This window comes from Taeniopygia guttata, chromosome 14 (assembly GCF_048771995.1).
Source record: "Taeniopygia guttata chromosome 14, bTaeGut7.mat, whole genome shotgun sequence".
NCBI classification, from domain to species: Eukaryota; Metazoa; Chordata; class Aves; order Passeriformes; family Estrildidae; genus Taeniopygia; species Taeniopygia guttata.
Genome location: NC_133039.1, coordinates 4825074 through 4850965, shown reverse-complemented (window position 1 = coordinate 4850965; position 25892 = coordinate 4825074). Strand labels below are relative to the sequence as shown.

General features: G+C 42.1%; 1 protein-coding gene across 2 annotated transcripts; it reads right to left on the bottom strand.

The window, feature by feature from the left end:
• On the bottom strand, nt 1-22941 carry WIPI2 (WD repeat domain, phosphoinositide interacting 2). Of its 2 annotated transcripts, none has more exons than XM_030285240.4 (12): nt 22665-22941; nt 13902-13984; nt 8907-9076; nt 7645-7741; nt 6983-7080; nt 6490-6582; nt 5633-5703; nt 4866-4973; nt 3940-4104; nt 2805-2912; nt 1513-1643; nt 1-711 (listed from the first exon to the last, which is right to left on the bottom strand). In XM_030285240.4, exons 1-12 carry the CDS (start codon nt 22736-22738, stop codon nt 599-601), a joined length of 1311 nt encoding a protein of 436 aa, XP_030141100.1. In that variant the 5' UTR covers nt 22739-22941; the 3' UTR covers nt 1-598. The 2 variants fall into 2 exon arrangements, with proteins under 2 accessions (XP_030141100.1, XP_030141101.1); XM_030285241.4 differs by having other exon boundaries at nt 1546-1643; nt 22665-22940.
• Between the last annotated feature and the right edge of the window lie 2951 nt (nt 22942-25892).

The following is a 25892-nucleotide window of genomic DNA, read 5'->3' as shown; positions in this document are numbered from 1 at the left end:
TACACAACATTCAGAAGGAATTTTAATTAACAAAATGGTCCAGGAAAGGGAAGGGAGAACCCAAAAAAAACAGGCCATTGCATTTGAAAGGTTGCATGTCAGTCACTAGGTATGCCTGCAAGCCCATGCACAGGGAACCATTTGGACCTTTGTCAGTGCAGAACTAGTCTCAGCTTCCAGAACCACTTCTCTACTCCTTCCTTATATAGGCTAAATATTATATACATATATAAAAAAAATACAAACTTGAGTTTGTTATAAAGTGGCTTCTCTCTCTCTCTCCCCCTCCTATGCTTGCTTGGCACATGAATGCATGCAAAGCTAAGTAGGCTCTGAGGGCTGCACAAACAGCAGGTTTTGGCAACAAAAAAAAATAAACACAGCTAAAATAGATAAGCAAGATTAAAAGCCACTGAGTTGAAAACCATATATTTTTCCAATTGTATAGAATTACAACTACAGCTATGACTTAAAACTGTAAGAGTCTGTCATCCTCTCTCCCAACTCATGTCAAAGTTCATAGCAGCATAACACGAGATTCCTCAAGAAACATCAAGCCAGTGTTCTCTGCTTCAGGAGTGAGTTCACAGGTCCAAGTTTAGTCTGTCCGAAGGATCATGGGGGGATGCTCACTGTCTTCGTCCAATCTAAGCGAGTTGGTTTCATCTTCCAGACAAGCTCCACCCACAGCACCCAGGTCATCCGTATAGGCTGGAGAGAAAGGAACAAGGAATTGGGGAATCAGCAGCAACAAACTAAGGCTTGGATCCAGAGTGAATGAGTGGAGCTGAAGTACCAGGCATTACTTCAAATAGTTTCACTGCCACCCTATGTTTGTTTTTATCATGACTGTGTTTCATGACTGTTTCTCCAAGCCAAGAGCAGCTCATGATCAAAATTAAACTCCTGTGTGTGTGCAATGCACACTGGAGCTTTGGGCTGCTGTTTTCAGCCTCCACTGATGCAATACAGATGTTGGCATGTGCTGACTGCCCTCCCTTTGCAGCGAGGCACTAAACTGGGTGCCAGACGTGGCAAAAGCTCCACTGACTTGGAGAGCTGCAGCATTAACCAAGTTCTCCTCCTCTTGATTTATCAGAGCAGTGAATCAGGCTAAAAGGTCACTGTTCCCATAAAGGAACAATAGCAGCATTTATCAACCTTTCATAAAAAATTTCCTTAAAAAAAGAGCAGGGCTATAATTCAGATGCTTTGCCAAAGGTCCAGGTGCAGAACTGCCTCAAGAACCATGTGGCAAATACCGAAACTATCACTACAGCCATCAACCACAACTCAAGACAAAATTCTACCCAGAAAGCAGCAAAGACAAGTGGCCCATCTACAGAAAGCTACTGCACAGCACGAGTGCTCTTCTCCTACTGCTCACCAAGGCTCCACCTCGCATGCGTGGTTACGCAAAGCTCGGTGCGGACGTGGACCAGCTCACGCAGCCATCTAGAAGGAAGCAACAGGCAGAGGTGCTCCCTGCCCCATTCCCAGCCCTCTCCTTACCATGCCTGCTGGGTGAGGAAGGCACATATGTACCTTTAGTCACAGCGGCACTATACGTCTGTGCTACCAGCGGCCGGTCGTGGGACGCAGACTCCAGAATTTCGTTGGCGGGCTCCATGCTGCCATCGAGCCTGCCAGGAAGAGAGGGGTTAGCTGGAGAGGTGATCTGCCTGGGCACAAGACAGCCTGAGCTGGCAGCTTACAGCAAAATATTTCATCTGATGTGTAAGAATAATGTACATAGAAGTGCAACAGGAGGAACTTGGTCCCTTTATTCCAGAGGCCTGGATAGAAAGTACCTGACGACACTTGGTATTTTTCTGATGACTCATCAGCACCATGTTTGCCTCTGACACAGCATCAGGATCTAAATCCTAGTAGCTCATAGTAGGAAAAGAAGACTCAAAACAAGACTGCATTGTAAAACACCCCATTCCAATCAGCAATATTGTAGGTTATCTTGAGCACTGTCACAATAGAAGTGGTTGCTTCTGACACAGATACCAGAAAGCCCTTTAAAGAAAGTATTAGAGCATTTCAAAGATTAACAACTTGGTAAAAGCTTCCCTCTATGAGGCTTCACTTCATCGCTAACCAGAGGTCATGTCTTCCAATGTTCAGATAAATGTAATGGTTTTTGACCATAATTGTAGGTTGACCAAAGCTGCAAACCTGAATTATTATCACAAATTATTATCTTTAATTCCATGATTGATCAAGTAATTTGACTGTATTACCCTAGCTTTTCCTGCCAACCTTTATTGAAAAACTGCATTGTCCTATTTCTTAAGTGTTCTACAGTACTATTACAGCACACCAGCTGCCTGGCCTATATGCAAGGAAGTTTAATAAGGACACCAGCAGAGAGAGAATAGGGATAATTTCATAGGCCAGTTTCCCCTCTGTGAAGTCAGAGTAAGTTCTCATGTTTGTAACCACTTCATTTATTGATGAAAAGGACGGTGTCATGCGTTTCAAATTCTTGTTTAAGTAACTCAACTCAAAGTGCCAAGAGGAAACAGGAGCACAGAGAGAACAGCGATTGATCCCTCCCTGCACTGGGACAGGGTTAAGTTTCTGCTGCTAAAGCGGTGCTTGGTGTAGGGGATACCTGGAGGGAAGGCTCAGGGGGATTCTGAAGTTACCCATTCATGTCAGAGGTCTGGAAAAAGATTAGTTTGAAGAAATGAGCTGTTCTAAGTTAGACTTTTCCAGAACAGACCTAAGTTTGAGAAGAAACTGGATTTTGAGAAGAAATAAAATACAACAGTTCTCAGCTATTGTGGACTTACTTGTGCTGCTTCATTAGTGTGCACTCGCCTCCTTCCTGGGGGTCCAAGTTGTACATGTAGAGATACCCATCAGCAGCTCCCACCAGCAAACGAGGGATCTTCTGGATTCTAGAAAGGTTTAGAGCAGAAGTAATTAAATAACAGATTATTATATAAAAGATTTAATAACATACGAAAGCATGTTCTCATCCCTTCCCATGACTTACTGGTTAGACTCAATCTGAGAGGGTTTTTCCAACCTAAATGATTCTAATGACTTTAAGGCATTATTTTCCACATATTTGCTCCTGGACAGGGAATGTTGTTAACAGAGCACCCAGGAAAGAGCTGTGTAAAAGATTTATAGCATAACCACATTTTGGGGCTAACAGGATGCCACAGGAATCAAGCAATTACATGTAACTCAGTAAAACAGATTCAGAAGTTACCATCCTGTTATCAAGCTTTGTGCAATTCCAGAGACAAATAGTCTAACGGGAAGGATTTACTTATTTGAGAAATGTTACAAAGCTTAATTACTGCTTAAAGGGTGCTTTGAGATCAGAGGAGTGAGAGCACAGACATGAAGTCAATTTAGCATAAAAACTATAAAACCCCCACAAAGTAAGTTTACTACTGCTCAGCTTATTACTTTGGTAGCTGTGCCAAATGGGACTTGCCTTTGAGGAAGACAGAATAAAAGATTAGATTTAGTCCTCAAAATTAACTTTAATGAATGCTATGCTGTTTTAGAGACAAGAATAATATGAACTTGCTTTCAAAGACTTCTTTAATGGTTAGGCTGGATTGCCTAATTTTGCAATTCACTAACAACATACACTATCACTCCCCATAGCACTAATGGAAACAAATGCCATAAAAGCCCACGGGTCTGCTCTCAATATTCTTGATTCAAAATTAAAAGACATCTTTAAACAACTCTTAGAAATGGGCTATTCCTATCTAAATGTTATGCCCTTTCCTCCTTCTCTCACAGGACTGAGAGGTGCTAGCTGTGCCACGTTGCTCTTAAACTACAATGATCACAGGTGACCAGTGCTCTGCTGCAGATGAAGCTGTGTTTTACAGTGGCAGCCTCTCCAGAGCCCAAACAACCCAGCAGGGTGGGGAGTGCAGGCTCATTTTCTGTACTCACGTGGCAAGTGCACAGATGTTTTTGTGCCCACAGAAGGGCAGACGGACTGTAGCAAAGGCTCTACCCTGGTTGAACATCTCTGTTACTTGAGAGGGCAAATAGCTCGTTGAGGCCATCAGCACTTTTCCAAAGTAACCTGTCCAGGTTGTAGGCTCTTCCTGAGGTCTACAAGTCAGAAGAGAAAAGTGACCCACTTTGCCTTCACCTTAGAGAGAAAAGTGTATAAACACTTTAAAACATTTTATTTTAAAAGATAACAAGCAGCTGTTTCTCTTCAGAAATAACTAACACCCTTGAGAATTCTAACACACTTCATTTATACTACAGGACAAAATGTGTCCTCCAATACCCTTAGCTTGTTATTTAAGCATGTTTGATTGTAAACTGATACTTCTGCATATAAGACTCCATTTTATAACATTCATTATACAAGAGCAGAATCTACTGGAAAGCATCATGTTTCAGGATTTTATTAATCTGTTTATCAGAAAGCAAATCATTGTTTCAAATAACTTCCACTGAAATGGAATTAAGACTGTCCTCTCAAATCATAAATAGGAACATTTTACAACTTGGTGTCTTTTAAAGCCCCCTATATGCAGCTGGAAGGCATTGCTGACATAGCTCTTCCCGCATGGATGTCACAGGAGGTGAAACAAATCTAACTGAAAATGTTAAAACTGCTCCACACTCCTCTGTGAAGGATGGCCAAGTTCTCTTTGGCAGGAAAACACCTTTACTACTCAGTGGGAGAACAGTACACAGCTCAGCTGCAGTTGCTGATTCATAAGTGACTTCTTATGCCCTTTACTTTACAGTAAAAGTTCAAAAGAAGTCTGTCCACACTTTTGAGAACTCATTCTGTTGAGTACAGTCAACTTTTAATCCTTTTCCTTGAAAAAATCTAAGGTCCCTTTGAAACCTACTTTTCTTTCACAGTCTCAAGTTTGAAGATATGCACTGTCTCCGTGTTACTGGATGCAGACAGAAACATGCCATCCATGCTGAAAGCCAATGAACAGATGCTCACACACCTGGGAAAAAAGAAAAAAGAGAAGAAAAAGAAGTCAAACTATTTAGCTTAGTTAAGAAGATTTCTAAAGCCACCACTACTTTGCAAGTAACAAAAAATATCCTTCAATAATTAGCATTTTGAATTCTCTGATAATTTCTTGAAGCTATTCAAGCGTAAGACTAATGCTGTTCAGCTCTATGTTTACCAGATATGGGATCAATTAGTAACAATCTGAACTCGGTCTTACCCTGTATGAAGTACAGCAGAACCACAGAGTTACTCTGCTGCCACAAACCACAACACCATTGCACAATGACTATCAATGGCCACAGCATTAGAAGGATTTAGAAGAGAGTAAGAATATTAGATGTACTGCCTCCAATTTCCGTAAGAATACAATGTATCCTACAAAAGGTGACCCACTTTAAACAAGTTCCCTCACCAATAAATTTTAAAAGGCAAGAGAGAGTACAATTCTAACAGGATTGATTTGTAGAATAGTCAAGTCCCAAGGAAGGAAATTGGAAAACATTCAAGCTGAAACTGTTCTAAGCATACATGCAGAGATGAATGAAGATGAAACAGGCAAAAAAATCAGGATGCCAGCTCAACTGCTGAACACACTGGAAATCAACCATAAGGAATGAGCATCAGGTAATTAACCCAGCTGAACTTTACCTCTTCACTCCCCTTCGGAATTCAAAGAGTTTCTGTCCCTCTGGAATGGAAAACACTCTTATTACTGTCCCCTGCAAAGAAAAAAATATAAATAGATCATTTTTCATTTCAAGTTCATTCATTGTGTACTAGCTCTAGTAAGCACAACTAGAAGCAGCAAACCACTTTGCTGTTAACTCATTGCTGTGATGCAGCCCAGATACTACATGAAGTATTTATGGAGCTGGTTTGTAGGATGTGTTTGAAGAGTACAGAAACAAGAGGTGGGAGCTATTAATGCAGAGAACAAGCTGTGCATCCAAACCAGCCCTTCTTATCACATTTGATCATGAAAACCAGCACACTAGACAAGTACCACGATTGCAAACACTTGGATGTCTTTGTGCCTTTATCAGGTGCAATCAGTTATACCTTTATAGTCTAAGCTTATTACTGAAAGAGCAGAGGCTTCAGACTCTCTAATTTACACATTATATGAACAATTTGTCATCACATGCCAAAGACTAGCAAGGCACTTCTCTCTATCTGGATTTTAACTGTCTTGTTTTCATTAGGAAGACAGCATCAAAACAAGACAACTAATTTCTATTAAATATCCTGCACTAAAGGGAGAAACACTCAGAGGACTGCCTTAATTACAGTCAGATTAAAATGTTTTATTTAAATAACCTTATTATCCAGCATTTCTCAGCATGGAAATTGTGTCAAATATCATTAAGAGATCTTAACTTAGATTTCCCATTTTAACTGTAAGCCTTCTTTTCTGGCACTTGCATATGGAACTGTGCACACTTAAAATACTTAATGACAAATTTGATTTTTATCACTGTTAGCAAGGCAATCAAAATCTCCCTTACCTTTTCTGAGGCTGTGGCAAGTTTAGTACCACTTGCATCAAATGCCAAAGCAGCCAAGGGACTATCATGAGCTGGGATCATATTGGCAGCTCTCTGCAGTGAATCAATAAAATAGAACCTTAGAACAGTACAGGTTAAAAGCTACAAGTGACTGCATATTTAAGCACATTCAAGGCAAATATGTTTTTTAGTTTCTGGACAACAGCTTCAAGATTTTTTCCAGTAACTAAGTACATAAAATTATCACTGAAGCATATACATAGTAAGTACAAGCAGCAGGAAGACAATTCAAAATAGAAATTACTTGGTTCCACCCATTTGCCCAATTCTACTCAATCAAATCTAGTATTAGCACTTGTATTTTCTCTGTGAAGTGAGAGATGCTGCAAACTTGCTCAGAAACCTAAGTGTCCAGTAATTCCTCCCTGAGCAAGTTAAGACATTTTCAAAACCTGCATCTTTACAGGTGGAAACAGCATTCAAAGATTCTTACCAGATTGATGGTGTCAAAGACTTGTACTTCTCCAATAGTTGCACTTCCTGGATAGGCCAGGTAGCAATTATCATTGTTTATTGATAAAGCACACAACCCTAGAAGGGATGCAGATACAGGATTAGAAACAGGAAAATTCTAAGACTTATGCAGTAAAACCTCCTGATCCTGTGCTTGAATGTTACAAAAATAACTCAAATTATCAACAGAAATAGAAATAAAGATGAGTAATCTCAGAGTCAACCTGTGATATATGCAACTATTTAGCATAACTTTGTTTAATATAAAACAGAAAAGGAAGAATACCAATAGAGTTACAATAACTGATTAACAGCAGAGATTCCCATGTCTGCCATGATTCCTAAAGTATTAACCTGACAAAGTCTTTAACTATACCAAGTGCTGTCAAAATCCAGCTTTTATCTCTCCTGTTTTTTTCCTAACATTTCAACACATCCACCCCAGGAGACCAAAATACTGGGAAGATGCAGAGTCTGCTACTTGTTCTCAGCTGGATCTAACTAAAGGCTTTCAGACAACACTCATATTTGTTATTGTATTTGAAAGCAGAATTAACACCATCACAGTTCCCTGTAGAGAACCTCATACACTGACACAGAAAGCACTTTTCAGAGTTCTGCTGATTCTACCATCACATTTACCTGCAGGATTGGGAGGTGTCTCCCTGATTGTATGTAATACCTTCATGTCTCGTATGTTGTGTATATAAAGAGACTCTTCCAGACATACTATCAGCCTCTAGAAAAGGGAAACAGGACAAAATGGTAACGTGGAAATGGAGTTCATATGGATCTATCACTCCTAAAAAAATTCTATCCCAAAATGCAGTAGGTATCTTCCAATAGAGAAGAGGTTGTACCCACCTGATGGGGAGAAGCGAGAGTCTGACAGATAATACACAAAATCCAGCTCTTGACACAAACACTGCACCACACTTCCCTCAACCTCACCAGTGCAAACTGAAAACACTCCCAGTACTAGTTTAAGTCAGCAAGCCAGAAGCCTTCACTTAATTCTTATTCTGTACCAATTTACACGTGGAAATAATGGAAATTACTTTCTCCTTTTGCTAAACAGAGAAAACAGACAAGACTTTTTAACCATTCATAAAACCTATAACTTAGCCATAATCATTTGTGAATGGCTTTTTTAAAAAACTCTTACCAAGTTCTTCATTATCTCATTTACTTTGTGGACTACATGTGGATGACTAACTAGACATTACTCATTTTACACTAACTCCCTGTGCCAGAAATCAAATTACCCACTCTTTCTCTCATGACTTTAAACAGGAAACCCCTCCTCCCACACTCATTTTTTGGGGGCAAAGTCAGACATTAAGGTTTTCTCCTCCAGATGCCATTCTCTCTAGTTTGAATGAACTGGCTAAAGACAGAGAAGTCTATACTTGCTGAAGAGCCTACTAATGATTTAGTCATACAGCAAACTATGCTTCTAGGTGCTTAAAAAACTCACCAGTTGCATGACATTTTTTAGATTTTAGTTTTTGAGAGGAATTCAGAAAACAGCACTTAGAACAATAATAATTTAATAGACAAATTTAAATTTTGGCCTGAAGAGAAAGTGTCAGTCTTACATACTTTCACATTTAGAATGAAAGGATGATTCACACTGGGAGGGACCTCAGGAGGTCTCCAGTCCAACCTCCTAGTCAAAGCATGCCCAGCTTACTTAGGGTATTTCCCCAAGTAAATACATAACCAAAGAACCAAAAATACTTAACTAAATACAAGTACTGAGATTCCATACAGAAGCTACACTTGGAAAAGTACTAAATTTCCAATAGCAATTCTGTCACTAAAGGAAGAGACATCAATCAGCAGAGGAAATAAGATCCACAACCCCTTTTCCATACTTCCACTTAGGTAGAACCACTACTCACCTGTCTATTGAGTTTGACAGCCAAGATGGTGTTGGAGTAACTGTAGTTGCAAATCTCTGTCCCCTTCTTGAAGTGACAAACTTTCAGCTTGCGTGGAGCTTTAAGGCTAACTATGGCCACCAGACTACTGGAGAAGAGCCTCTCCACAATGCACACATCTTCTGTGTCAGCTGAGGAATCACAGGAACAAGGAAAAATACAGAGGGACATTTCAGGGGAGAAGAATGATGCATATCAACGGAAAACACTGTCTAAGAAAATCACAGAATCATATATACAGTCTATGTAAAAATACAGTTTAACACCACAAACATTCTGCCACGACAGCTCAGAGTCAAGGTAGGACATGGGACAAGCTTTTAAAGCAGAAAATCTACCCAGTGAGTAATGATTTCTAAAGATTTCCTAACCTCTCCCCAAGGTGTCACACAAGTTTATGTTTCAGAACAGTGTCTACTTCCCATGCCCAGAATCCAACAGAAAAAAATTCCCAAAGCTACAAGACCAAGAAAATTGTCAAATTCCAGATTTTTATGATCTTCTTTATCTTTGCAGAAAAATTAGGAAGGCTTTTTTTGTGTGTGTGCAGGTTTGGGTTTTCTTTTTAAAGCTGTATTATGCTTGAAAGGGTTTCTGACGACCCAAACCCTTGGCATTTCCATTTACCCCTCTATGAATGAAGAAAGGTTACAGTACTCAGAGAAGCTGGTGAAACTCATTTGCCACAAGACTGCTGCAGCCACCAATTAGCAATTTCCACACATCCCATCTTTTACCTGACAGGCCCTAAGAGCAATTTGTGCAGGAATCACTGATGCCCAGCATTCATGCAGAGCCATAAAACATCAGATTTGCCAAGTGCTCCTACTATGGGAGCACTGAAAGCAAAGGAGGAACACAAATCCCTGTGTGAGGAGACAGCAGGAGGGAGGAGAGTCCAGGATCTCTGGCAAAGATAATTTCAGAGCATTTGATCACAGCACATCACCGGACCATGCTGGCAGGAGGCCAAGTCCCACCACCAGTTATCCCAGCATCTGTGCCTCCCTCTCCATCCCATAAAGCTCCTCTCCAAAACCCCAGGAACACAGTGCACACAGTTTTCAGGGCAGTGAGAAGCTGGAGAGAGTTTTACCGTGCTCCGCAGCTCTTTCACAGCCACTGGCTACACCTGCCCTTTTACTAAAGAACCCAGTCAAGACAAGTGCCTCAAACCTTTGGCCTTGATCCATCAAAATAAAATTTTCAGGAGTCAGCTTTTGGATTAGCTCCAAAAAAAAAAAAAAAAAAAAAAACCCGAACAAAAAACCAACCAAACAAAAAAAAAACCATAAAAAAAACCCCAAAAAACAAAACAAAACAAAAAAAAAACCCCAAAACCAACCCAAAAGAGCTTGTTTCTGAAGGCTTCTGTTTTGGCCAAGAGAAACATTAAGTAATTAATTTGCACTGTTCCCATCAGCAGTGACAGAAACTCCATGAAAAAAGTTCTGTTCAACATTCTCAGTACATGACACTGCCATCAATGTGGACACATCTGCTTTCAAAGTGCTTTTTCCGGACAGTTACTTCAAGGAAACGAACACAAAATATTTAATGTTCCATTTTTTTGAGAGAAACAGGCTACTTATGAAAAAGGAGCAGGTTTACAATCTGAATTTTCAGTACTCCACAATACATAATTGACTTTTATCTACATCTTGTATTTAATATGGTACTTTTCCAGAGAAGACATAACTGCTCACAGAGGCTTTGAAAATTCAATTTTCTCATGCAACAGGGATAATGCATTTTAGTAATTACTTTGTTTTCAAGGAATTGCTCTCCATTTTTCTGATACTACACAAAACACATGAAAAAGAAATACAAAAATCTGCTTCAATAAATGTACACAGAGACTTTGAAATGCAGAGGTCTGCGTCCCTTGAATCAGAGTAGCTACATAAAAGACTCAAATATTTTTACAGGATGGATTATCAGCTTTCCATCTAAAATCCTTCAAAATGGTGACATCTTTCTAGAAGAGTCAGAAGATCAGCACTCAGAGACCCAAACCCCACAGTCTGACTGCACCCAGCTCCAGGGTGAGCACAGCTGCTTTCCCCATCCAGGGACAAGTGTGCAGACACAGCTTCTGGGAATTGTCCTCCTCTTGGGCAGGCAGGAGAACCGGTATTTCAGAAGAACAGCAGCAGGGATTCATATGGAAATAGTGCTGTCCTATGCTGCACTGATGGGAAGGGTGGGCAGCACAGAAGGCACACAGGGAACAGCACTATCAACAACTAAGCCACCAGACAGAAGAAAAAAATTTAAATAAGCAAAATGCCTCAAAGGTATTGATAATACTTCAGTCTCACCATACAAAGACTATAATACAGACAGTTACCTTTAAAGAAAGGCTTAGTGATGGGCATTTAATTAAAATCACTTTAAAATACAGGATGCACCTCTGCTCTTTTGTCTTCCTTTAACAGGAAGAAGAGATAAAATCTCTTCACAGATGCCAAGTAATTTATGCTTCCCAACAGCAACTATTCAACAGGGTACCAGGCTATACTGCCCATCCTATGTTCAGCTGACCTGAATTAATCATATGTTTAGCAGCAATAAAGCCCTGTAGCAATGCTGTTACTCAGTTGTTTTTTTTTTCTATTAGTATTATCTCCTTTACACTACACAACTGAGCATTGCCAGAAACTCAGATTCAAAACAGAGTAAGAACAAAAAGAACTGCAAAACAAATTAAGTATCAGCAGCCAGGGGAGAACAAGCAAACACATAACAAGATTAGTTTCATAAACACAAGCATGTAGCATCACAGACAAGAGCTGGTTAGAGCCAGCTAGATTATGATCAGCTGTGCCTTTATTCCAGTTTTAATCCAAGAACATGAAGCATGTCAGAAGCATTCATTAAGCCTTAAAGCACCCTCCAATCTAATGCTTGTTTTTACAGTGGGATCAACTGCACAGGGAGTCAGGAGATTTGCAGTCACAGGAGAAGTCAGTGATGGGAGCAGCCAAATCTCCCACCTTTTTTTGTGTTTCTCTCAAACACAAGGCAGCTGAGGCATATTCTGCAGTTTAGTTTAAACACCTACACAAGAGTTGGCAGATCAATCTTCCAGAAGAGAAGGAGGGGTCCTTAACAGTGCTCACTCAACACAAGAAGTCTTTAGATCCACTTAAACTAAATTGGGAAGTGGGAGGCACCGTGTTTGGGAGGCCTCAAGACACCTTTCCTTGAGGAAAGGAGGTACCCAATGCACAGGAAGCTCTCCACCCTCATATCAAGTTTTTACAGGCATGGTTTGCAAGTCCAAGACTAAAAATTATTTGACTCACACAAAGAAAATGAAGGCCTCTTAATATCTGAATCTGCTTTGAGCCAAGACTGACTGGATTTTTTATCATGAGAGGACAAAATGTAACGGGTTCAAACTCATAGAGGGGAAATTCAGGTTTGGTATATGGAAGAAATTCTTCCCTGTGAGGGTGGTAAGGCACAGGGTGCCCAGAGAAGCTGTGGCTGCCCCATCCCTGGAAGTGTCCATGCCAGGTTGGACAGGGCTTGGAGCAACCTGGGATAGGGGAACTGGACGATCTTTAAGGTTCTTTCCAACCCAAAACATTCTACTGAGTGTTACCTCACACTCTCTGCTCAGCTTGCACAGACTTAACGCTCAGAAAACTTAAAATACCCAAGAGTTTAAGTCAATACAAGCATCCCAGAACAGTCTGAAGACAAGACGGGAATCAGCAGGTCAAAATTCCAATTCCAGCTGCTTTTATCAGCTTATTGCAAGATGTTGAACAAGGCACTTTATCCAATCTGTACTTTTTCTCTCAAGGACTACCCAGAAGATGCAGTCCTGGCCAATGCAGCTGACCTCACAGGATATTTTTCAGTGTCTTGTGTAACAGGGAATCATCTTCACTGAATCTTCTGGGGTGACACCAGGCCAGCCACTGTAAGTGCCTGACATACTGCAGAGGTCAGGTACATAAACTCCACAGCAGAAAATGGAATCCAAGGCACTTTATTAACCAGTATAACCAGACCATGACTCAAATAGGAAGATGTAGCTACAACAGTTTAATCCGACCACGGGTGCCTAATTTGAACCTCACAATTACTTCTCTCCATTGACTGTGTAGAGAAGCAGGCTGTCATCCCAGGTAATGGGTGATCTGAATCACACCCCATTTCCAAACTTAACATGCCACAGGGTCAGGTCACTTTGGGAATGGAGTCTGAGGACAGCTCTGTCATGGGATCCCACTATAAATGCTGACATCACAGCAATTGGCACCACCTGCTCACATGGAGTTTACAAGAAAGCAAGGATACTCATGCATAGAATTCATAGCTGACTTATTAGCATCTCAAAAAAGGGAAGTCTGTGAACTGTTGCCAGAACAGGGGATACCACTCCCTGGCCTCTCTCCATTTCACCTCAGATCCTATTGAACTATGATCACCATTGAGAAGTTATGGGAATCTGAGTTATTTGCCCTTTTGGATGAGCAAGCCTGCAGCTAGCATGGTAAAGAATAATATTCTAATAGGAAATATTAGGATAAAAAAATACACTTAAGGCTTTGTTTTCTTATTTGATAAGGGTATATTAGTGCTTCCATGCCCCAAGAGCCAGTATAAAGATCCAAAAGACACTCTCACATGAGTAAATTATTATTTTTATGCCCAGCTGCTATGTAACCTGGCTAAAATCTGGCTGGACATTATTAGAAAAGCAGAATTCTCATAGCTTCTACCAAATTTTGTACCATACCAGCTAAATTTAATATAGATCATTGATTCATAGTTTTACCCTGCTGGCAATTACTGTATTTTTGTAATATTTACACTTAAGGTTCCTTTTACACCAATTTCAAACAACCTGTGAAAAAGCGAAACATTTCTTATTTTTTCCCACATTAAGCCAACCAAGGGGATTAGAAAACAAGAAAAAAAAAAAAAAAAGATACTCACTGCATTCATAGATCTGCTCTAATTTGTCCACAGAAGAAAGAGAGAAGAATTTGTAGCCTGATTTACTGCCAACTGCAAGGGATCTGCAAAAGAAACAAGCCAGTCAGGAACATCAACTCCATCAGCAGTGATTACCCTTGGAGAGATTCTTACCCAGTTCTAAACCTCCAGCTGGGTTAGCTCAGTAAGGAAAGTGATAAAAAGTTTGTCCAAAAAAGCCGTAACAGACACAGACGTCTTCCTCAATTCTGATTAGACCAAACAGCTTCAGAATTACAGAAATTGGGTGTGGAAATGTGTTTCACATTTATGAAATGAAAGTTCACAGCCTAAAGTAAACCTACTGCCCAATTCTCACTGGTGATTTCTTCACAGGCTAAAAGCTTTAGTGTGGAGGAAAGATGATGACTTGAATAATGTAATGCAAACCAATTACATCATTGCCTCATCATTAGAGGTGACCTCCAAGACCTTTTAAACTGGGCTGTCTGGGGATTTTTGTTCTTTACAGTGTAACCGTCCCTGAGCATCCCAGAAGAATTTTCATATTAAAAAAAGTAATTAAAGACTGCCAACTCTAATTTTCTCTGGCTCTATGTGATGATGTTCTAGCACCCCCACTGCCAGGTTTCAGTCTTACAAATACTCATACTGAATCTTTGATCAGAGGCACCCTCTGAAAAGTGCCAGTCACTGATGTTAAACAGATTGAACAATAGCAGAACATTAAAAATCTGACTAAAACCCCTTCTTTCCTCCATTACTCAATTTTCACACTTAGGTCACAGACCACTTAATTGCTTTTCCAGACAGAGTCAAAGGCAGGTCTTAAATTTTAAGCTAGAAAAACCTTTAGCCTGTCTTGCAGGTCTTTACACATCAAGTCAGTGGACAATAACTCATTCTTGTTTCCCCTCCCCATTTTGGAGGAAGATTTTATGCCACAGATAAAGAAAATTAACAGTCAATAGAGTTTTACAGGAGTGCATTAGCATGCTTATAGTTCATATACTCCTTAGTGCCAAGAGACATGGAGAAAAATTCCAATAAAATACATTTTGATACCCTAAACTGTGGCAAGTCATTCAACACAGGGCTCCAATCCAACCGTACCAGTCAGGCTGCCAAAAATGCCTTTGTGAACTCAGCAAGATGATTCTCTTCAGTTCAGATGTACTGACAATTAATACTGCATTTGGACTACAATGAAGATTCCTAGATTTCATGTTCTTTCTGTATTTTCACTTGTGGCTCCAAAGTGAGTCTTTTTTAAATTTCAGCATACCCAGAAGATTAAAAATGCCTCCTCATATAGTTCACCCTCTGAAATTAAGCTACAAAATCAACTTCTGTAGGATGGTATGACCTTCTCTTCTAGAAGAAAATACAACTGGCACAATCTGGTTAGGAAATTATGTTTGAGAAGGGTTTAAACCTTCAAATTAAAACATGAACCATGCAAGCAAGAGATTCGATTCCACAGATTCAATAACCAAGATATTAAAAAAGCATATTAGCCTTAAAGATAGAGGAGCAGCAACAAAATTTTGTTTTATGATTGCTTCTCTAAGTTATCCTAGAAATACTGAATTTAATTTTCCTTCAGACAAAATCAGCAATGTTCAGCAGTCTCCATCTGATTAATCACCAAAGACACTTCAGTGGTTTTGCTCAACTACTTTTGTACAACTCAACAAAAACTCACATTATGTGAAAAAAACCCTGAAACTCTAATTTGGTAAAACAAAGCAATGAGTCAGCTTTTCTTATATCATCTACTGCTTTCCTCAAAAGAAAGTTTAACAAAGAATGATAGTAAAACTGTCACTTTGCAAAGATAAACAAGCACTCCACAGAGTGCTTATTTAAAAATAAATGGAGTCACAAGACTCCTTGCAATATAAATGATCCACAAAAGACACAGGATGATATCCTCATGGAGAGCCCCACACAGCAGCTATTTGTATTTCTAGGCAGAACTGATTCCTGAATTGTACTTACAGCTTTAAATACAGAATACTGCTGAATCACTGTTTTACTGACAGGATCACTGAAAGCAGCAAGGAAGCCCATTTTTCTTGTCCTACGACTATACCTCATTCAAATGAGCTGTAGACAATGGCAAACAAGAATTGTGTACATGATAAAAATCATTAGACTGAGTAGAACCCAAAATGCAGAAGCACAGAATGGACCTTTCCATCCATGACAACTGCTTTTTGTTATTTATTTCAGGATCAAGGTGATGAAGTCAAAATTATCTGTTTACACAGAGCGGTTCAAGTCAAGATAATTAAACCCATTTCAGTGTACAAGTGTAACTGCAAAATAACCCTTTTTTCTTCTGGAACAGCAGTCTTGCTTTTGGAGGGTTTGTTGGTTTGGTTTTTTTTTTTAAATGTACTCTTAAATTACTTCATATGAAACTACTGGAAAAAGGCTTTTTCTATGTAATAAGAACCCACTAGGCTGAATTATACCAGCATAAACACAGTGATTTAAATCTCTCATCTTCCCCTGCACTGATATTACACTTAAGCCCTTAAGACACCCCACAGCCAAATCCACAAAACAAGGACCTAGCCAAAATTACCTCACCTCTGCAAAAATGTGCAAGCATATGGGGAAGAAATATGATCAATAAGCCATTCAGCTCTTGCTCAGGTAGACAGTGGCCAAAAAGAAGCTGCTGTGGTTTATCAAAAGCTCCTTTTACAGCATAGGTGTTATGCTTTATAATCGCTGATTTTCAGAAGCTGATGAGACTGAAATTGAAAATAAAATAAATATTCTCTAAAATGGCTTTTTCCCCTTAACATTATGCTATACACATGTGGGTTTTAGCTCTATTATGTGCAGCCTCTATTACACACTTTAAACTGTAGACTGAGCTATTTCATCATGAAGGCTGTCTCCTCAGTGCAAAATTATCAATATAGCTATGATTTATGGAACTGTGTTTCTCCACTTTTTGCAGAGATAATGCTGCAGACTGATCCAAGACTACATAAATCTTGATAGTATTTTGAAGAGTGACTACCATAAATAATTAAAACTATCCTCATCAAGCAAACAGTGCTAGGAGATTTCACACATTCATTGGAAGATGCTGACACTCTAAGTGCACTCACCTAAAGTGGGAAATCAGCTCCTTCAGTCTCTCTGGCTCTTTAGGAACAAGTTTTTTCAGCTGGGTTAGAATCCTAAGGTTTCCTTTTGTTTCTTTAATACACATATGCAAGGAAAAAAACCAGTTTTTCCCTTTCCATATCACAGAGGACCTTAACTATTAATCAGAAATATTCTACATTAATCAGAAAGTTCCTAACAAGGGCCGCTCTCCCAAAGATTAAATCAATTGCAGCTGCAGCATAAACATGACTCTAAAAGTCATTACTGCTTTAAATAACTGTTTAATTAAGCCTACTTTCATTATGATACAGTCTCATTATACTAATGTTCCATCTCATTTCAAAACCAATGTAAATTTCCACAGACAAAACATTTTGGCTTATGATGAGGAGGGGGAAAATAATAATAATAATGATGATGAAAGAAAAGTCAACGAAGACATATGAATTGCTAAGGAATTACTAAAGAAATGTATCTTTCTTTATTTCCCCCTCCAACATATCTGATGTAACATCTCATGGGCATGTTGTAATATCAAAGGTCATTATTTTGGAAAAGAGATACAGAACTTCATACATTTTTGTCAGCAACATTGACAACCCACAGGAGATTTTCCCATTATTCTTGTATTAAAAGAAAACTCAAACTTAAATCTGCTACAGCAAAAGGAGACCATGCCTGCTCATCACTTCACACACAGGCTGGGACATCAGAAAGTCCATAATCCAAGTAAATAGCACTATTCTTGGGCCAAATCCCCATCCAAATGGTCACACACTGACGAATAGTTCCTCTGACCAGCCCCCCTCAGCTGCTGTGCCCTCTGCAACAACAGCAAGAAACACAACATACGGTTGTCTCTCTCAGCTATCCTCCCTGAGTGTAGGAGCTACGTGCCCGCTCTGTCCTTCCTTTTTTTGGTCTGTGTTTAGCTTTAAAGTCTCCTTGGAATAGAGAGCTCTCCTGTCCTCAAGGATCACGGGTGAAGGACACCTGAACCTAGGAGAAACAAAGGCAGAGGAGTGAATGCTCAGCACCTAACCCTTGTTCCTCCCACCACAATCAGTTTACTACAGAGATCCAAACATCAGAGAGTAAGGGAATGAGAATACAGCTTCTGGGATACAAAGCATGCCAGGTGCATACAGAGACAGTAGCATTCGCTCACAATGTGAAATGAAATTGATGTATTTGGGAAATAAAGGGCAGAATTAAATTGGAAAGAAGAAATACATGGAGTGATACATGTCATGTGTAACTCCACACATAAATGAAAGCAAAGCCTGAAGAAATCCTTGCCAATAAGGCACACACCAGTGTTTTCCTTAGAAGTCGGAACACAAGGTTTTCTCTTCCCCTTTCATCAGGAGTCTGCTTTCAAAACTCCAGTGACTACTTTGTTTCCAAACGCTGTCACACAATTACTTATTTTAAAAAAAGATGACTAAAACTTCTCTAGTCTGCCCACTCGCATTATTTCGCAAGCAGGTTTTTGGTGGGGTTATTTTTTGTGGGTGGGGGGAAGTGGGTGCGTATTTGTAAATTGAATCTGAACACCATTTCTAAGTACTTCCAAAGAATAACTGTGCAAGAGTTTAAATACTGAAAGTTTAACCTATTATATAGATACATACAAGCTTTGGGATCTTGAAGTTATGCTTTGCTTAAAAAGTCACAAACTTCTAATCCATTACCATTTCCCTTATGAGATTTAAAGCTTCTATGAGTTTGTGAGGTGTTTAATTTTTCATAAACGTATCTATGCTCAGTTTTAGCAGTATTCCCAGAAGTAATACAAACTGCACTTTGGTTTTTCTTCCCAACTATCCACTGTTAAAGATTTGCAGCTGTAAAACCTACATAGCACAGAGGCCACCCACAAGCTTCCACTGCCTGGTTTTGCTGGGACACCCAAATTCCGATGAGTTGCTCCACTTTGATCTGCAAGCTGGAGCTTCTGCCTCTCAATCAGGGAACGCCAGTCATGCCAAGTTGTGCAATGATTGATTCACTGGGGAAAAGGGCTCAGTCCAAAACAAGCACACTAACATCTTCTGAAAATACCCTTCTCTGTGTTTTTACCTAATGAAAACATTATATCAAAGAGAAGCCACAAACCAACTGCTTCTGCTGCATTATAGGTGAAGCGTTTTCAGGCAGGGTTCCAGTCCCAGCCAGTAATTCAAAACTCTCATGTAAATAAAGCTTAGGGCAATGTGGGATAAACAGGCAAGACAACACTTGCAATAATGCAGATACTATTCCAAGAGACAATGTCACTACACACAGCATCCATGAATGAATATTAGCCAAGCCTGGGAAAACCAAGCAACTAAAAGCAGGATTGAGGATATCTGCTTCAGTCACCAGCGATTGCAACAGCTGGGAAAAGCAACAGCAGCTTTTATGACAACATTCTTCTAACTACCAGCAATCCAATTTCCCAAGACTGAGAGCCATCCTGAAGCTCATCTTTCTACAGGAGAGAGTACCTAATTACCAAATCTTCATAAAGCAAAGAAAAGTTAGCTTGGTACTTCTTTTCAGCAGTAACAAGCCCCATCTTTTCCTAACACAAGGAACTGGCTCTGCTGTGCAGGTAAGCAAGACAGTTAAGCCTGAGTGCAACTGGCACCTTATTAGGGTGAAGGTAAAAGCTTTAAATGTAGTAACAACAATGAGCCCATGTCATTTATTTTCCAGTTTTGTCTGTCAGCAATTTTTCTAATTACTGAAGCACCTTAAAGCATGATGTGAGCTCTACTGACTGGGCAGACATAAACAAAGCTTGTCTTTCATATAGTGCCTGAAAGAATATACATTTGTTTACCTTGCCTGTCTGGAGAAGGGCTCCAGTTACCTGTAAAAGTTGAAAACAGGTGAGCTTTCTGAGGCCCAGCATGAGAAAGTGTAAGTAATTCTAATAAGTTCTTTTCAGCTCTTCTCACCTGGTGAATTGGGATCTCCTAGATGTATAGTGTATATATTCTATATAGTGTATATATATTATAGTATATAAAATAGTATATAGAATATATACTATATAATAGTATACTATAAACTCAAAGAGCTGCCTTCTTTCTCCACTCAAACAAGAAACTAGGAGAGATCATGGGTGGGAAACAGGAAAAAAATTAAATAAACTTCTGTTTAAAGAATGTACACGACCACTAAATTCTACTCAGTTTAGGAACTTGAATGCAACTTGGTTGTTTGGGCAACTTAGCACATCAGACAAGTGTTTCAGTGAGAAGCTGCTCACAAAAGCATCTGCAAAACTGGTTTTATACTTACTACTTTTCTTCGGGAGTTTTATTTAAGATACTGTTAGTAAGAAGAGATTATTCCACATCATCATCATCCACCTCATTTTATCTCAAATTAAGTGGCCTTTTAAATTAATTTCATAATTTTGAGACAAAAATATGAACAGAAGCCTTTTGATATTTCTGTCATTGCTACATCAGATACCTGAATTCACAAATATTCAAAAATGACACAAAATATCTAGTAACCCAAAACTTGGAATTGCAAAGATCTATGGGCCAGGTCTGCCTCACATAAAATATACATCACCAAAACTCTCATCAGCTAACTTCAATGTGACTTATATATAAATCCTATTTTTAAAAAACATCATCTACTGAAACAATGGATATTAGAATACCAAATTAAAAAAAAATAAGAAAAGAAACCAGCTGTCAAAGAACATTTTTTGGTTATTTACAAAAATGAAATGGGAAAATTAGTGCAGTAGCACAACCAGCTGGGGAATTAAATCTTTAGCCAGGTGTTCCTTTGCTCTCCCTATAAATTCCTTTAAGCTTCTTGAAGAAAGATTTCAAGGTGTACAAGCCAAAACCTAGGTAAACTTATGCTGTATTTGCTTTCTTGTTATTTCTGTCTTGGTTTTGTTCTCAAGCCAACCTGCAACTCTTGTTCAAATTCAGTGGGTTTTTTTGACACAACTCAGTGATCTTTATGTACATAAAGGTCTCCACAAAGCTAAGGTGCAACTGAAAATGCAGAAGTGCCACACTGGAGAACAGAGCTGAACTTCAAAAATTTATATAATGATCTTTATAAGCTGCAGAAAAAAGAGGTGGCAAATCCCCTAGTTATTATGACTTGTTTATTTTTTTTTCCAATAATAGGTAAAAAAGGACTGATAGCTGAGCAAAACTTGGGCACGTTTTATATGGACAGAATGAGCTCTATATGGCACCCACTGAAAAAATGTAAAAAGCAGTTGCACAGTCTCTGGCTTGAATCAACATAGAGATAATGATTTACTTACAAATAGGCAGAGCACTACTGCTCCCCCATCATTCACCACAACTTATCTACTGCCAGAGTCTCTTGTCTCAAACCTATCCAGCTCCAATTGCTCATCTCTTCACCCCCAACAAAGCCTAAAAAGCAGAGTCTGTCCTGCTGTGATGTAACTCTGCTTGGCAGCCACTAGAAATAACCTTCTCACCTTCACAACTCCCATATGCCTGCTAAGGACAGGCACACAACTCCCTCGTCAGGGCAAGATATTGTTGCTTGCAAAAAGAACAAGTCGTTAAAAAAAAACCAACAAACCCTCCACCACACACGTGGGCTATGCTTTGTGATGCCAACCTGAGATCATTTCCTCTTACTCACTTCCTAAAACAAAACCCCTTTCTGGAGTACAAGCTCTTTCAGTTCTTACTCCCTCCCCAGTTTTATCTCACAGGTATCTAAGACAATCAAATCCTTCTTTAAATGAACTTCAGTGCTCCAATCCCAACTAATAGGGGGTTCCTAAATTAAAGATACTGCTTTATAATACCCCACATAAAAACTAATATGCACTAATTGATCTAAATAGGCTGCAATGATTAAGTAATTTGCGAGACGTGCAGCTTGAACCATCCGAACCCAAGGAAGTGCAGTTTCAACGATCAGAGAAAGGCCTCTTCTCTAAATCAAAACCAAAAGTAGCATGGGCTCATAAAAATACCTTCAAGCCTGAGTCTCACTGATTCAATGACAATAAAATAACTGTATCAAAAGACAGCTGTGAGGAACTTCTGGATGAAGTCTTTACGCGTCCTGGAAGACTCGGGGCGTCATGCCAGGCTGAACATCAGCGAGGAGCATCAGGAGCTGCTTCCATCCCCTTCCCCAGGCAGGAGCAGAAGTTGGCGGGGAGGGAGAGGGCACCACGCTGCTGCCAGCACGCCAGGGCCGCGTGTCCCCGCGGCAGGAGCGGCTCAGGGGAGCTGAGGGGGCTGACAGGGGCTCCGGGGGCTGCTCCCGGCCCTGCTCCCCGCGGGATCTCGGGCCCCTGTTCCCCGCGGGACCCCGGCCCCTGTTCCCCGCGGGACCCCGGCCCCTGTTCCCCGCGGGACCCCGGCCCCTGTTCCCCGCGGGACCCCGGCCCCTGCTCCCCGCGGGATCTCGGGCCCCTGTTCCCTGCGGGATCCCGGCCCCGCTCCCCGCGGGACCCCGGCCCCGCTCCAGCCCCGAGGCCCCGGGCGGCTCCAGCGGCTCTCCCACCACGGGAAGGGCAGCACCGGCGAGACCCCGGCAGGCCCCACCCGGCTCAGAGCCCCCCATGCCGCCGCCGCCCCTCAGCCCGCGCCCCTCAGCCCCCCTTACGTGTTGTCCTGGTTGAAGTTGGCGAAGAGCAGATGGCCGCTGCCGGCGTCGCCGCTCTGCCCGGCCAAGTTCATGGCGGGACAGCCCTCGCCACCACCCGTCCGGCGGGGGGGGGAGAGAAGGACGAGGAAGCACCTGCGGACGGCTGCGCCCCTCCCTCAGCCGCGGCCGCCGCGGCCGCGCCGACCCCGCCGCATCCCCGCCGGGCCCTTGTTTACGCGGCGGGCGGCGGAGCGGCCCCGCGCCTGCGCCCTCCCGGCCGCCGTACGGGCAGCGCGCCTGCGCGGGCGCGGCTGTGGCGGGAGGAGCGCGGTGCGAAGCTAAGGCGGGTCCGCCGCGATCGGCGCTGGATGGGTGACCCGCAGCGCGGCCGGGAGCCCCGCTCGGGCTTGTCCCCGCTGTCCCCACGCTGGGCGTGGCCACCGCGCTCCTCTCACGGTGGTCACAGCGCTCCTGTCACGGTGGTCACAGCGCTCCTGTCACGGTGGTCACATCGCCCCCGTCACGGTCACGCCCCCGCCGTTCCCGTGTTCTCTGCCCCTGCAGTTCCGCTCCGTGCCACGGGATGTCCCCGAGGCTCAGCGGATGAGCGGGCGGAGGGTCCCGACTTGGGGAAATAGGAAAAAATATTTAACAGTTGGGGTTTTTCAGGTCTTGCAGGCCTCAGAGCAGCTTGCAGTATCTGAAGGGGTCAGGATTTGTAGGGATAGGGGAAGGAGTGATGGGTTCATATTGAAAGGGGAAATAGATATACAGAAGGAATTCTGTGCTGTGATGGTGGGGAGGTGCCTGGAACAGGTTGCAGGTGATCCCTGGCAGTGTCCAAAGCCAGGCTGAATTTGGCATCCTGGTCTAGTGAATAACACAAGTTGCAGGGGGAAAAAAAAACCAAAAAACAAACCAAACCACCACCACCACCACAAAAACAAAACAAAACAAAACAACAACAAAAAAACAAAACAAAAAACCCAAACAAAGCCAAAAAACCCTCAAACCAACCAACAAAATAAAAACAAACCAAACCAAACCAAACCAAAAAAACCCAGCAAAAAAACAGCAGCAACAACAAAACCCAAAAAACCCCAAACAAACAACACCCCCCAAAAAAACCCAAACAACCAACAAAACCAATGACAACAATAACAATAAAAAACCCAAATAAACAACCCCCAAGAAAACAACAACAACAACAACCAAACCACAAAAACCCAACCAACCAAAACAAAAACAGCAAAAAAATCCTCACCAAAACAAACAATCAACCCCACCCAGAACTGAAAAAGTGATTTTTGGAAATGAGATCAACATCAAGGGATCAGTAAAAGGGTAAATCTCACAAATATGAGCCTCCAGGTGTTGGGTTTGTGCCTCTGGGGCCATCTAGCTCCAGGGGGTTCCTGAGTGGTGCTCATGGAGCAGTGTGGAGTGATGGAGCCTCCCCCTCTCCAGCCTGGGAGGCTGAAGGATCTGCAGCTGCTGGCACAGAGACCCCTCCAAATGACTAAAAGCCAAGTGGCCGTGCCCCAGCTCCGTGCTGGCCTGCACCCACCCTGCCATGTCCACCAGAGCCAGCCCTGTCCCCCACACTGCACCCCACAGTCACCTCTGCCAGCACAGCCACGTGTCCTGTGGCTCTTTCTGCCCATCCAGAGCTTCTTTGCTCCCGGGGAGACTTCCCCTGCTGATGGCAGGGTTTAATCTCAAGTTGTCTCTTTTTATACCTCTTGGCTCTGGCAGTTTCACGTGCAGGAAAATGTCCCTCCCTGGGGAAATGGGATCACAGCTTGTGCTGCCATCCCTGCAAGGTGTGGGTGCTCACAGCTGGGATCCCCCAGAACCCTTCAGCAGGGGACAATGCACAGAGGTGTCTCCAGATGTGGGAATCCTGCAGGGAATCACAGAATATCCTGAGAGGGAGCTCACACAAGGGTCAGAGTCCAGCTCCTGGCCCTGCCCAGGACACCCCAACAATCCCACCCTGTGCCTGGGAGCTCTGTCCAAATGCTCCAGGAGCTCTGGCAGCCTTGGGGTTGTGCCCATCCCCTGGGGAGCCTGTTCAGTGCCCCAGCACACTCTGGGGAAAGAATTTTTTCCTACTATCCAAACTAAACTTCCCCAGACAGCTCCATCTGCTCCCTCGGGTCCTGTCACTAGTCACCAGTGAGAAGAGATCAGAACGAAGGAAGAAAACATCCCTGGGCTTCATGAACTATTCCTCATCTAAAGGAAAATTCTGCAAACTCCACCCTGTTTTGGTGACATAAAACCCCCCCAACGGTATTCAGGGTACCTCAGAATGTTGGAATTTCTCCTTAACACCCTTACAATTTCTCTTTGCAAGGTAGGGAGTGCACCAGGGATGGGAGAGGAAAGAAAAACAAGCTGGGCTCATGGCCAGAGGAGAGCTGCTGTGCAGGGAGGGGACACATCCCAGTGGGGTACAGGTGCTGTGAGCATGGATGTCTCCACACCCCAGCTTGGAGCAGCCCCTGGGATTCTCTGTCTGCCAGGTTTGGAGGCATTGCTGGGGCTGGAGCCATTCCCCAGCACGATGCTCGAGGCTCTGGTTGCCATAACAACTGGATTCAGGCTTCAAAAATAGTAACTTATTTTTCATTCAATTTGCCTTTTGCCCTCTGAGATGGATCTATTTTGGGATGGAGGGTTTGCTTCAGGTGTCTCTTGCCAGCACCCTCAGCTGTGGGCTGGGGGATTTGGGGATAGGGGTTATTTTGGTAAATGTGATTTATTGTCCTTTCTTCTTCCTCTCCTCTTCAGACCCAGAGAACAGGTACAGCAGGGCACAAGAACCGTGACATAGGCTCTGCCAGAGCTCATCATTTGGGGAAGGAATTTGGAAAAAAACATCTTCCTGGTTAAGTGGCAGAACGTGGGAGAGTTTTTCAGAGATGATTTCACTCACTCTGCATCTCAGCTTGGACCTGCCACTCTCAGCCAGGCCTTGGCTGTCCCAGATATCTTACTGAAAATGGGGTTTATTTTGTTGCCCCACATCTCCTGGATCATGCCTGGTCCCCACTGGTGTCTTCCATCCACAATGGGAATCTTGCAGGAAGGCTGAACCTGCTGCTGGATCCTGGGGTGCTCCTGGTGAGCCTGGGGGACACCCCACAATGCAGCTGCACCTGCAGCATCCCCTGAGGGATTGAGCTTTTGGAAGGGCTTGCAGAGGGTGTCAAGATTAATTCATGCCTTGAATGAAGGGAT